This window comes from Chelmon rostratus, chromosome 13 (genome assembly GCF_017976325.1).
Source record: "Chelmon rostratus isolate fCheRos1 chromosome 13, fCheRos1.pri, whole genome shotgun sequence".
NCBI classification, from domain to species: domain Eukaryota; kingdom Metazoa; phylum Chordata; class Actinopteri; order Chaetodontiformes; family Chaetodontidae; genus Chelmon; species Chelmon rostratus.
The window spans coordinates 23,599,149-23,613,312 of NC_055670.1; the positions used below are offsets into that span (position 1 = coordinate 23,599,149).

The 14,164-nt window shown below is 43.9% G+C and overlaps 1 protein-coding gene across 1 annotated transcript; it reads left to right on the forward strand.

Moving 5' to 3' along the window:
* Window positions 1-4,676: 4,676 nt before the first annotated feature.
* Window positions 4,677-12,940, forward strand: LOC121616451 (arginine and glutamate-rich protein 1-B). The gene is made up of 4 exons (XM_041951220.1): window positions 4,677-5,240; window positions 7,253-7,478; window positions 10,383-10,466; window positions 11,273-12,940. Exons 1-4 carry the CDS (start codon window positions 4,909-4,911, stop codon window positions 11,435-11,437), a joined length of 807 nt encoding a protein of 268 aa, XP_041807154.1. The 5' UTR covers window positions 4,677-4,908; the 3' UTR covers window positions 11,438-12,940.
* Window positions 12,941-14,164: the final 1,224 nt, after the last annotated feature.

A 14,164-nucleotide genomic window follows, 5' to 3' on the forward strand; every position in this document is an offset into this window, starting at 1 on the left:
CTTCATCGGTCAGTCCTGGTGCAGAGAGCACATGATGTGTGTTTCCCAGCTCTCATTGGTCAGCAATGCAGCCCAGGCAGACTAAACTACCCCCTCCCCTCTTTTCCTCCACATCCTCAATCTCTTCGCCCTCCTAAAAATCTCCACCTCCACCGTCCTCCCCCTTTGTCTCCTTCTCCTCCTCACCTCTCCCATACCCAGCCCGAGGTGAAAGAGCTGTTCTCATTCAGGGCAGTGGAGGGGGAAAGCTTGCTTTCAGGTCCCCCTCCTCAATGGCTCTTTATGCCAGGACCCCTGGGCCATCAACATGACAATGTGACAATGTGGCGGGGCTTTTTAAAAGAGATCCTGTGTTTGTTAAGTGTTTTTCCCCCTGAAGAGCAACCACGGGGCAGGGTCAGGAGACCTGAAAAGTGCCCATGAAAGAAGAGGGCCAACTTTGATCACACAATGTGAAAGGGATGGACTTTTTGATTAACTCAAGCGGGGAGATCTGGGTTCTGCTCCTTTCCTGTTTTAGAGTGCAGTTATAAGGATCTATAATCCATCAAAATGATTGGAGCTCAAATTTGAAATGATAAGAAATCTGAGATGAGATTTTTACCGAGAATGATTGACAGTGTGCTGAAAACGCTTTCAACAGATTTTGAGAACTCATGAATGCTTTTTGAGTTGCTGTGTGCAGTTTGAAGTTATGTTGACTAGCAAGATTACTGAGGTTTACCTCCACTCATAGATGTTCAGCATCTACACCTCCTTTGTATCTACTGTTTCCACCGCTGTGGAGGTGGATGCATGTAAACACGAAGTGGTGTAATTCCATTCATTGGGTCATAATGAAATTAGGGATGTTCTACGTACCTAAATTGCAACATGCAGCTGTTTAATTAACACTCACTGTGCTGCAATCACTAAGAGAACATTCACAAACTGTGAACAATGCAGTTTATTTTACCTCCATCCAACAAACACCGTCCTGCTGCCACAAATACTCACCTGGTTACCAAATGTGTTAATCTGCAGCTGATATTTCTCTCTGTTATATATTTTCTACTGTACAATAGTACAAAAACACTGTATTTTATTATCTATATCTTACTCAAGTGCAATTAAAAATTTTGCATTGAGAAACTGAGCCATCCTTCACAGGGCAATACTATTTTTATACTTTTTGTGTATAACATACATATATCTTGTTGATTTATTATTATTTTTATTATTTTTATTCTTGCTCTCTCTAACATCTAAATTTCCCCGGCAAGGGATCAATAAAGTTTTATCTTTTATTATCTTTAAAAAGTGCAAATGCAGCAGTTCCTCCTGTTTAATTAATGTTACACTCTACTGTACTCTGCTGCACTGAACACTGCCGTCCCAGTGGATGAGGCGATTGTTGTTCTCTTTTTCACAGAAAATCTGATTGGATGGATAATCATGACACCACAGTCCAGCCAAGTCCATTTTATTTATATAGCTCACCATCACAGACCATCATTTCACTCAAGGGGCTGCACCGCACCCGCTGTCCTTAGACCCTTGACTCAGATAAGAACCCGATCCAGATCAGAACAGATCAGCCAAAAATCACAATATATACAAATTTTGATTGCAGCAGTACACATAAATGTAGACTGTGAAACATAAGTGAAGAGTTTGGATCCTGGAGGACTCCGAGCTGATTTCAGCTTCAGTAGATAGGAAGGACCTGATCCACTTTTATTCCTCTCAACCATGGAGACCTCGCAGGAGGTCATATGACCAGATCATCATTCCGGCTAAAACTTCTCCCAACAAAGGAAAAGGGTGGTGCTCATGTGACACATACACCTTTAAGCCTTGACTGACATGTGATTATTAGTGACAGATCCAAACTGTTTCTCCTCTGCATGGCATCCTTTCAAATACAGATTAGAGAAATACGAAACTTTCTCTTTGGGCTCTTTGAAACCTTCCCTACAATCCTGCCTCCCCCACACGTGTTACTGCCTCTCCTTTAACATTCACCCCGTACCACCCAGGAGCGAAGCAGACAAACTCTGCAAATTCTTTCATTTACACATCCACTGCTTCTGCACTTCGGCTTCTTTTTTCCCAGCGGAGCCGCACTGGAACTCTTTTCCTCTCCACCTCCATGAAACATTTTCTATTATTCATCAAAAGGGGCTTTAAGCACCTCTCCCTTCCCGTTACACGAGTGAAAAACAAGACATCTCTGGCTCTTTAATGCCGATTCCTCTCATCTCCGGGAACAGAATTTGTGGATCATTAAAATAAAACACAACCGCAGTTACAGAAAATTGATTCTTTGGCTTGGAGCAGAGGAATAAGAAAGAGAGGGAGGGCGGGCGGGCATGGGAAGCTGTTCCTGGATGGATGAACTAAGACTTGCCCTCAATTTCTGGCACTAAAATCACATCATTTCTCTCTTTGCTTTAATTCTGATGAAATTTGTATTTCTGCGGCGGCGCTCACACGCAGTCTGACAATACAGGCTCTTGGATGAATGCACATGTTACTCAACACGAGGGCCTTTTCATCTGCGTGAGTATTAAAGTGACTCATCTGACAAGCGTTATCAGTTCACAAGAACTAAAAGTATTCTTGATCTACAATGGAGGCTGCACAAAGTGTGACTCCGTGTGAACAAATCATTTCTTTCTACTAAAATTAGATGCTATAAAGCTGCAGGTAATTAGAAAAAAACAGATGACAAAAAAAAAATCCTTGTGAAGTTGGAGCACTTTCATTTTTAGCTTGAGTGGTGTGACCTTTTTAAGCTGATTCACTGGGCTTTTGAGTTATGTGTTTTTAAATATAGTAATACCAGTTTATTTCGAGCGCAGCAGCACTCAGGGGAGACTTATCACAATGGCCTCATTTTACCAGAGTGGGACGGCAATCTTTTAGTGCAGGACTGTGTCATTGTCAAGTTGTGTTTTTTTTCCTCTCTCGTTATGTCTGTTGGTTGGTTATCTGATGCTCTTGTCACTATATTTACAAGCTCTGATAAAAGCATCATTTTAGCCCCTGATAATGCATGAAAACAGCATTTAAAAATGGACACAAGCGAGGTTAAATATAGGTCAAATGGGCCAGTGTCAGTGTAACGTCTACTCTGCCTTCTGTCAATAAAGGCACTTTTAAGTCAGCAGCTTAGACGGGGAACTAGTTTGAGGTTAAAAACGATGGAAAGCGATTGAGCTTTTTGTTCTCTCTGAGGTGTTTTTTAAGACGTTAGAGTTTCCCGGAAATGTTTATCTCCTCAAGACATTCATACATATACAAAATATAATAACCTGGAAACTGTTTTGGATAATTTTCCTGGCAAGAAAGATTATTTTAAGTTGTAAGAGTGCAATCTAAACATGTTTTATTGTCAAAATCTAATCTTAAAACATCTTTGACACACTCTCAAGAACATTCCCAACAGTTATTGATTTATATTGAGTAGGAGGCCTAGACACAGTGTAGGCCTACTAAAGGGGACAGGGCTGGCGTACAGGTACTGTATTTCATGTGACTTCAGTAAAAAGAAAATTACAAATAGATGACGTAAGACACGGCCTGATGCTGTTTACTTGACACTGACAGGTTTGTGTGCACTTCACCTTTATTCATAATAACATATCATAATTTATTTGTTCATTGTATTTTGTATTACTTATCTGAATGAGCAAAGTAACTTGTGGAATAAAAAGTACAATATTTTACTCTGAAATGTATTGGAGTTGAAGTATAAATTGGCAGTATAACTTACGCAGTATACATTGGAGATACTTGTGTAAAGTAGAAGTACCACAAAATTGGACTTAAGTACAGTACCTGAGTAAATGTACTTAGTTACTTTCCACCACGAGTGAGGTGGGCAGAAATGCAATGCTGTAATGCAATAATGTGAAAACTTCTAACACTAATGTGAAGGATGAATTCTGTATTTGTAGGAATCTCAACACAAAACACAGTTCCTTCCAGCTGCTACAGTTTGCCTGTATACATGTATAATGTTGTGTTCTCCTCGACATGACTCAAACATCTGATAAAATGCAAATTATTGTTTACTGATGTGTTCATTTGTACACACACATTAAATCTGAGAAAACATATGAAGTACAAATGTGTAATTTGTATGCACTATGTATTAATTTGAGAGGATAAAGTTGTCATGTGTGCAAACAAACAAGGCTTTTTGACTCTTAAACATCCTGGTGGGCTTAATAGGATTTAAATATATCATGTAAAGCTAAAACTGAAGGCAAGTGCAAACTTGATGTAACTGTACAAACTAGCATAAGCTGCATGGAGGGAATGGCAAGTCATCTGAGGCAAAGGCTTGTGAATTTGGTCTCTATAAAACTGACTTCACTTGACAACAATGGAATCAGTAGGCTCAGTTATTTGTAGTTGACCTAAAAGTATTTTGGTTTATTGAGTAGTTTTTATGAACGAGATTTAATATGCACACACTTTATTATGGATTTCTCCAACACCAGACAACGCAGACAAACATCGCTAACTACATTATATAGTCACTATTTTCCAAACTATTTTTGTGACAAAAGTAAAGGAAAGTCTCGAGACTGTGCATTTGGATCATGGATGCGAGTGGATGGACGCATGATCGGAATCCCGAAAACGGCCGGGAAACACCGAAAGCCGCGGTGCCTGCTGGGTAATTACAGAGTCGACAAACCGCCATCTTTCTTTAGCGAGTTAGTAGGGCAAAATAACAACCAGTTTGAAATGGTTATTTCTTCAAAATAGAACGATTGAAGCAATTCCACTTGTTCAGTTATTCTAAATAGCAAGTTAAAAGAGGAGCAAGTGGAACGGAAGTCCAGATACTGTGCACATATCCGCCATAAGGCACAGCAGTTTGGTGTAAACGCTCGACTAGTAGTGGTGGTCAACATGGGCCGCTCTCGGAGCCGCAGCTCGTCGCGGTCTAAACACTCCAAAAGCAGCAAGCACAGCAAGAAACGGAGCCGGTCTCGGTCGAGGTCCAGAGACAGGGAGAGGTCCAAGAAGCGGTCCAAGTCCCGAGAATCGAAAAGGAACCGCCGCAGAGAATCTCGCTCTCGTTCACGGTCCACCACAGCCTCGTCCCGCAGAGACAGGGCAGCCTCGCCGCCGGAGCGCATCGACATCTTCGGAAGGACGCTGAGCAAGAGAAATGCCCTGGACGAGAAGCAGAAGAAGGAGGAGGAGGAAAGAAGGGCAGAAATGGAAAGGCAAAGGAAGATGTAAGTATATTTCAAGATAAGACTCTGCACCTGTAGCGTTACATAACGTTGCCCGTGGTGAACTGCATGAATGTTAAGTGCTAAGCTAAGTGCTAGGTTAGCTGCATTCATTTGTATTGTTAGCGTTAGCTCTTTGCACTAGCGAGCTAATGCTAACAAGCTAGCCGCCAAAGCATGCTAACGTCAGCTAGGCTCTGCAGGGCCTTGTCTGCACAGGGGAGATAATCATCCCTGTCAGAGCAGACAGCTGCACCGCAGGGACCAGTTCACCTTTTCACTTGGAATGCACCTTAAGTTTTAGTTTCATTATGAGGCCATTTGGATTTTAATATAACTGATATGTAAACATTCCGAACTTATTATTTATATGTTGTGCAAACATCACAAATGTTATGAGGGTGTGTTCCATATGTTGTTTACAGACATCGCAACCTATGAACAGCAAAGTAATCATCCCTGAATTATCCATGGCAGTTTTGAGTCATTTATTGAGCAACTATACCAAACATCTGTGCAACCTCTTAAAACAATTTAATACCATTTATCTTGAACACTGAAGGTGTTTTTGGGTGCTTGTTTGGCCTCACCTTAAGGTATGCAGTAGATATTGGAAATAAAATTGATGAATTTTTATGGAAATAATAGTTGGTAGCAGTCTTGGGTAATAAATCGTTATATGTACTAAAAATTCATGCCCACTTTACATACTGTGCATGGAGGAGAGCATGCTTACAGTACCTAAGCTCAATTAGCCTTTCAGCAAAGTACTCCAACTACAGTGCAGTTGCTGCTTCAGGAAGTGCTGAGTAAAGTGCAACGCTGTCACGACTCTGCACATTATGGTTGCCACACATAATGACCGTGGGCTGCTATTTGTCTGCTGGTGGGTTCTGTTGGACAGGGAAGCTACTATTGTGAAAGTGTGTGTGGTAGCCAGAGGCGCGTAGACACCTGAGATCTGAGCCGCAGTCCCACACCTGGCCTCCTGAGTGCCTCTTTTTTACTTCTTAATAGCCACAGGGCCACTTAACCAGGCATACAAATGTAAATATCATGACACAGAGACCTTGTAGATAAGGAAGGAGTTGGGTCTGGGTTGGGTAAGTTCTCCGGTTTCCCAGTGGCTGACAGGATGAAATCAAACCCAGGGCGGGTAGGTTGTGTGTTTACAGTTGTGCCAGAATCAATGTGACAAAACACCTCCCAGCTCTTAATAGCTTCCTTTTCAGAGTGCAGTTGGAGGAAAAAAAGAACAATTTAAAAGCATTTTCAATGGGCAGCCAGGATGACAGGTGACTCCCTTCTGCGTTAACCCTTTAGTCTGCTGCTGTGTTGGACAGACTCATTCATCCCTGCAGGGGTTGTAGGCTGATGTAGTGAGTCAAATTTCTACCGAAACATTTAGGCTATTTTCTAAGTTTCCTGCATGATCACACATATTGAACCATTCAGTTTGTCTTGAGGACAAATGTGGCCGGGGGGCCCTCTCCTACGCAGGGCCTGATGTGAGCGCTTCCACTCAATGGGGAGTGACCGCAGAGACCTGCGTTATTATGGCCCTGTGGTCGCCCCTGCTGTGGGGGCTCATATGAAGACAACACTGGCTAAGCATGCTTTACCAAACCAGTCGAAAAACTATGCTAGACTTACTGTAGACCAATGTCAAAAATGTGAATTGCAGGGACACCACCTGTAAAGTAACTGACTGTGACAGATCACTGATAGAGCTCCATAACAAAGACAAAATGCTGCACAGGGCAGAACATGTGCTGTAAATGTTAAAAGTGATAATTACTTCTTTTATATGAGATATGGTGACTTCTACTCACAGAGTAGGATCTAAAATTTTAAAAGGTTAAACATTTTCAGAAATTGTGTTTTTAACTTTTTATGTGTTTGTGTTTGTATGAGAGCATCAGCTTTATGAAAAATTGTTCCATCCCTGATTTCCTGTAAACCATCCCTCTATATGTCTTTTCCCCTTCCATCTTTTTCCTTCCTCCGTCCTCCAGCCGGCAGCAGGAGATCGAAGAGAAGCTGATCGAGGAGGAGACTGCACGGCGAGTGGAGGAACTGGTGGCCAAGCGGGTGGAGGAGGAGCTGGAGAAGCGGAAGGACGAGATAGAGCGGGAGGTGCTGCGACGTGTCGAGGAGGCGAAGCGCATCATGGAACGGCAGCTGCTGGAGGAGCTGGAGAGGCAGCGGCAGGCTGAGTTGGCAGCGCAGAAAGCCAGAGAGGTAACGCTCGGTCGTTTGGAACGCAGCCCCTCCCTTTCCTACATACCTCCCCAACCCTTTACCCCCTTTCCCCATCTCCCTCACCAGTCACCTGCTCTGACTGGTGCCTTTCTGTGGGACATGGTGGAGGTAGAGGGACCTCCCACCGCTCCCTGTTTACTTTTCAGAGCGTAATCTCGCCATGGTACAAGTTTCACTGCAAGGAGGGTAGATGCATAGCCTGAAAGTGGCCATGCAGTAGCTTAAGTTATACTTAATGATAACATGAGTTTCTCTGCACACAGCGTACACAAATTAATAATACAGAGTATTAGTAAGTAACAGTAAGTGTCAACGAGCGTTAATATTTAATGCACACCTGCACCTTAAATTGTGACTCAGTTGACTCCGTTCTTTATTTTCTCACCGCCACTTACCAGGTTTTGCACCAATGAGTTTGGGTTTCTAACAGCAGGAATATTGCTGGAACTGAAGCAGCAATTTAGGCTTTAAAGATGAAGATTGTCTGTTCGTACTTACAGGTGAATATTGCCACAGGTAATTTTGCTGTCTCAAGGGGATTCCCCAACTTGCCAGTGAGAGTTTTGCCATGGCGGAGCTACAGAAATTGAGTGCCTGTATTCTGTTTCATATTTTTTTTCACCGGATCGGCCTGATCTTTTGCTTTCATATTTGTAAGCATCTCTGTTGATGTCTGTAATAAAGAGCCTTTTTTATTTTTTATTTTTTTAAGATGACACTTTTACATTCACCGTCTCTGTACATCACTGGCCATTTTTAAATGTTTCCCAAATGCCTTAAATTTATAGCTCCTTTAAAAAATGTGACATAGTCATGTATCAGGTTAGCCAGGCTTTAGCTTAGGTTCTAATAAGAAGCCCAGCCCTGTAACGACCTTTCTTATGCAGTTCTCAAAGGAAGCTCCTCAGGCTTCTTTAAAGTTAGCACTGCTACCCCTTTGCTTCTTTCTTTGTTTCTTTCCTTTGCGTTTTAGAGAGGAAAGGTAGACAGCTGTCTGACAAACCCTGTGCCCAACCTCCCCCCGCATCATTAAGAAAAGGAGGTTTGTTTACACTACAGTAATAATGTATTGTGAATGAGAGGGGCAGCTAAAGCCTAGTGACCCTGACTTGCACAGGGAGCAGCCAGTGGCTCGGTACTAATAGGGTGAGAAATGTAGTCCGAGCACGCCTCCTTTACCTACTTGGACTTACTCGGTCGCCCCTCTCCTGCCTTGTGTTCTGTCTGTATGCTACCGCTCTACTCTTTCTAAATCTCCCACTGTCAGTCCTAGACACTGTTTACCAACAGAACTGTAGAACTAACAAGGCTCTTCTGCAACCAAAAGGTCAAGGTCAGCCTTAAAGTATTCAGCTGAGTAAGCTTCAGCTAGATGCCTCCAGCGTCATCTGCAAGGCACCGGTCCAGGCTTTAGCGAGTGGAGATTTCCCATCTCTGTTACTCTGACATTTCAAATCAAATCTGATGTGTAGAAATGTTGTTTAACTCACAGACAGTTTGTCCTGTACAGGTTTTCTTTACCACCCCCTCCCCCCCTTACCTTCTCTTTAACAAGCCTTGTTTTGAGAATCTTCTGTTAGACGGCTTCTGCTCTGGGATACATAATGACGGACCACTACACTTCCTGTTTCCTGTTTGACACGGTTAACTATCTCTGGTCTAACCTCTGTGTTACTTTTTTTTTTTTTTTAAATACTCATTATTTTATACAGTTAAAGAACTTTTTCTCCCTAAAAAAACAAACAAATGTACTGTGTTATGTACTCATGACTTGCTTCTCCTATAGGGTTGCTGCCAAGTTTGCTATTTTTTGTAAATACATTTGTGTTGTTTTTATTTTGGAAACACAACTCACCACCTTCCTAACTAGCACTTGACCTGAGCTGGCCTGCAGCCTTTCAGCTCACCTGTGACTTGTGTCCTGTGCTGTAAGTGTACCGTGGTCCGGTCCTCCTCGATCACTCGCAGACACCACTTTGTACTGAGCTCGCCTTCACTCTGCTATCGTCTCAATGGGGACTGAGCCACTGTAAAGAGAAGGATAAACTTTAAGAAATGAATGTGAGCTGTGGCTGCAGGTGCAGGTTAAGCAGTACAGAGATCAGAGTTATAAAGAGGAATGCCGTGGGCGCAGTATGGCAGAATCCCCCCATACCTACCTACCCACCCACCCACCCCAGGAGCGCTTCTCTGTCTCTGCAGGGGCCACACAGTCCGGACGAGACAGTAAATATTCAACCGTTTAATGCCGAATGCTTTCACCAGTTGTGTAGGTACACAGGCAAGGAAAATGCGTAGGTATACGTGCATTGGTGAGCCAAAACTATTCCCTCCTTTATTTGTATCCATTTTTCTCTTGCTTATAATGATGTTAAAAAAACAGCAATTGTATTTTCTTCTAGATTGTATTGTCTGTCATTTATATCTGTCTTCTATTTATGAGTGTGATGAGTGGGTTTCCCCCTTTTTAAATTCTCGTGCTTAAGTTTTAATGTCTTTCACAATAATGCAGTGAGTGCCCTAGGTGTGGCTTAGCTTTAAATTTTTCTACGAGGGTGTTAATGGCCGTAGAGGGAGGGAAAAAATAGCGGGTTCATTTTCCCCCCCCACAGTTTCTTTAAGGCTTTTTGCCCCTTTTTTTGTATTTTTAAAACAATTCAGGCTGACTGCAGAGAATGCCACAGTGTGGTCATGTGCGAGAGGCTAAACAAACTTCTCTGTGGTGTAATGAGTTAGCTGTGGGTGTATGTGTACTGGTGGCGAGTGTGTGTGTGACAATTAGAGGGCAGGCGTGTGTGTGTGTGTGTGTGTGTGTGTGTACATAAAGTGCTTTGTGGCTGTAGCCTGTTCGTACGCTAACATGGAACCGTGTCACCCGTCTAGGAGGAAGAAAAATCTAAGCGGGAGGAGCTGGAAAAAATCCTGGAGGAGAATAACCGCAAGATCGCTGAGGCTCAGGCCAAGCTGGTACGCCTTGCACTGTAACCGGCAAAGCTGCCGTTTCTGCCTCTTTCTATAACCCTCAGCTTCATTTTGTGCATGCGGCCCTGGTCACACATGAAATGAATAGCACCATTCAACCTCTTTGAACACTTAAATGTGGTCATAAACCCAGAAAGAACAATTATGTTTGTACAACATTATAACACAAGGAGGCTGTTTGTTTTCTTGCTTGTTCACGTTTCATTTTAGCATCAAATTTAAATCTGAAAATATTTTTTTCTGTTGGAAGCGTAACTATGCTGATCCCATCCGATTATAAATAAGGTCACTCATTTCAACAGAGTGCAGGAAGATAACCTGACTCCCATCATGTCCGGTTTATAAGCTTTTAACATTGCTTGTGTGTCTTTAATTACAAATATCTGTCCTGCACTGATTGAGACCTCGAGGCTTTCACTCCACCACAACGCGACCAAATAACTTAATGGTCCTTTGGCAAGAACCTCTTCTATTGAGTGGCTCTGAGTTGATGGTTATCAGCTGTGGTTAACAATCCGGTGGTTTTTTTTTTTTTCCTCTTGGCTGTGTAAGCTTAAGGTTGTTTAATTTGTAAAGCAGTGTTTGTTTGATTCAGGCTTGATTTGTACAAGCTGAGGCTGCATCAAACAGCTGCACACCGAAAAGAAAAGCAGACGCCGTAAAGCTGGATCTTAAAGGGGGATCGGGAAAATGCCAGCAGTTTGTGGGCGCCTGGCTTGAAGGATGTTGTTTTGCGTCCTTGCCTGACCTTATTGTTTCTGCTGCGTGTCTGCTCTGTGTGCGTCTGACAGGCCGAGGATCAGTTGCGAATCGTGGAGGAGCAGAGAAAGATTCACGAGGAGCGCATGAAGCTGGAGCAGGACCGTCAGAAGCAGCAGAAGGAGGAGCAGAAAATCATCCTCGGCAAAGGCAAGTCCAGGCCCAAGCTGTCCTTCTCCCTCAAGGCCACCGAATGAGACTGCTCCCCCTTCGTCCACGTGTCGCGCCCTGCCTTCGCCCCCATCCGGCTCTCCCTCCTCATCATTGGACCCCACTCCTCCGCCTCCTCCTCCTCCTCCGTGGAACGCTCGCTTCGTTTTGGAAGTGCTGAAGGAAGGCCGAGGAAAGGGGTGCGACCCGGTGTGTTAACTCGCTCGTCCCTGTGAAGGCCCACGCTGTCCCTCTCGGCCTTGAAGAGGAGGCAGCTCTTCGCCCTTGAAGGACCTGACAGCTCCCTCCATCCTTCCTCATCCCCACCGCACAGATGACTCTTGTTTGTGCTTTTTTTTGTTTGTTTTTTTTTCTGTTTTTAGGGAACTTGAACTTTTGATGTAGAATGCTATAACATGTCCCTCGCCCCGCAAGTCTTAACTCTGGTGTAACAGCGAGCAACTGTGCGCCTGCGCTCTTCTTACGTCTTCACAGCCAGCAAACTACAGTAGAACGCCAGTCCCTGATGTGGAAGAGCGTGTGTGACTTTGTTTAGTTCAGCTTTACTGTAAAAGCTCATGTGCAGCTTGGGAGTCGGCCTGCGGTTTTCCCATTTTCTTTCCCTTTTTTTTTTGGAAAATCAGGTTCTTAAATTGGCTGACGCAGTGGTAACAAATCACAGCACAGCCTTTAAAAGCACAGTTCACTTCCCGTCCAGCTGACAGGTTTGTGTCTTCCACCTTCCTCGCTTCCTTTGCCCGTAAGCTCTGTCCACCGTATAAATCCACCGCTTCTTTTCTTATTGCTTCAGCTGTCTGCCGTGTACATATATTTTTTTCCTAAAGGCCACAGCAGCATGTCGAGAGGAAACGTGACGCTCGTGTTAGATTCGAAGTCGGCAGGTGAACTCAGCCTCGACTCCCAAGCTGCCCATGACCGAACCACAAAACTTACAGCAGGATATGTGTCTCGTCAGCGATAAGAGGCCCCCGTGGGCAGTGGAGGAGACAGAGGACGTTTCCTGTGTGATGTAATGTTATTAGCCTTGCTGTGATGTCCTGACTCCCACTCCCGCCCCAGTTAAGATTGTGTTATGAAATTGATCCACGATTAGGAAGCAAAGAGTCACAATAATAATAATACTTGAGTTTTATCGGTAAATACTTGAGTTTTGTTTTATCAGACGCGGGGGGGGGGAGGTGAATTGTATGAAAACACCCGACCGCACAGTCCGTGTCCTCTCCCTCAGTTTTGTTGTAGTAGATTAACTTGGCAAGGCGCCTGCAGTGGTAAGTCTTGATTCGTAGAAGGATGGACAAGTTCAGGTAAGATAAGGTTTGAGGTCAGCGTCTGTGAGTGTGCAAGAGTGTGTGCGTGTGCGTGTGCGCGTGCGTGTGCGCGTGCGTGTGTGTGTGAGAGAGAGAGAGCGAGACAGGCTGGCCTCAGGTGGGTATAATACATTTTTGCTATGTTGTGGGATCTTGAATTTGTTGTGTAATTTCCCCCCAATTGTCAAGGGACTGAACAGTTCAATAAATCCATTGAATGCCTCCACTGTGTGTGTGTGTGTGTGTGATGCTTTTCATCTGCTCGTTTCTTTTTCTCCAGGAGTTTTAAACTAGAAACATGAGAGTAAACCCACCTGAACCCTGCTGACCCGGCTTTATGGAGAGATGGCGTTGCCTGAATTCAAACTGAACTCCCTTCACACAATCGTTGGAAATAAGCAGTCGTTTGACCTGGTCAATGACAAATTTTAATGGTATTACTGGCACCGCCTCGTGTTTTATCAGCGGGTTATTGCACACCACGATCCACTTTCTACCCTTGAGCCGTGCGGGACCAATACATCAACGTCAAGTTAACGAAATCCCTGTAATAACAGCGCCTAATTAGTTGGCAGCTCCAGGTTGAGACTTGTGCAGCCGCTGGTTTGCTTCCAGCCAGTGGAGCCTGGCGGGAGTGAGATCACTGCAACCCGACCGGGAGTGCAGCAGGCTCGGCCTCGCCTCGCTCTCCTCTGCGCTGGATTTCAGCCGATGACAAATAACCTCAACAAGTCCGCAGCAGTTCAGAACTGCGTTAGGAAACAGTTTGATTTAAGGCTGGACAGCAGACTCTAAAACTAATCAATCCAATTGCAGCTGTCGACTACATTTAAAGGTGCAAGTGAAGCAGTGACGGGTGAGGATATGAATGTTGATGAATATTAATGAGTTATTAAACTCGGGTCAACAGGCTCCAGGAGCTGCGGTCTCCTCTTCAGTTACACCGCTGATTATTTTCATCTCTCATCACATCTCGACTCCTTTGTCAACATGTGTGACCGCACACAGCCGAAGATTTTCGGCGAGGAGAAGCTGGCGGCCCCGCGTCCCCCGGTCAGCCACCGACCCCGGTGCACGACGCGCTCCGGTGCGTTCCGGCATAAACAAGCGCTCCAGCGCGGCCTGTGTGCCGGTGCAGCTCCGCACAGCTGAGCCGAGACCCATTAAAACAAGGAGGGATTTTAGCTGGTGAGCAGTCAGCTGGCTTTGGAAACTTTTTTTTAACACACAAACCAATTTTAAAGAGAAATGTCAGAGAATTAGTCGTTTATTATTAGTATTGTTGTTGTAATGAGTATTATTATTATTATTATTATTATTATTTATTATTAGGAGTAGTAGTATAGGACACTTTTTTGTTTTTTTCAATGCATGTGAGATTCTTAACACTTTGTACTTTTATTTGAATGAAATTATCAGTCTGTCATCAGGAAACTTTCCATTAAT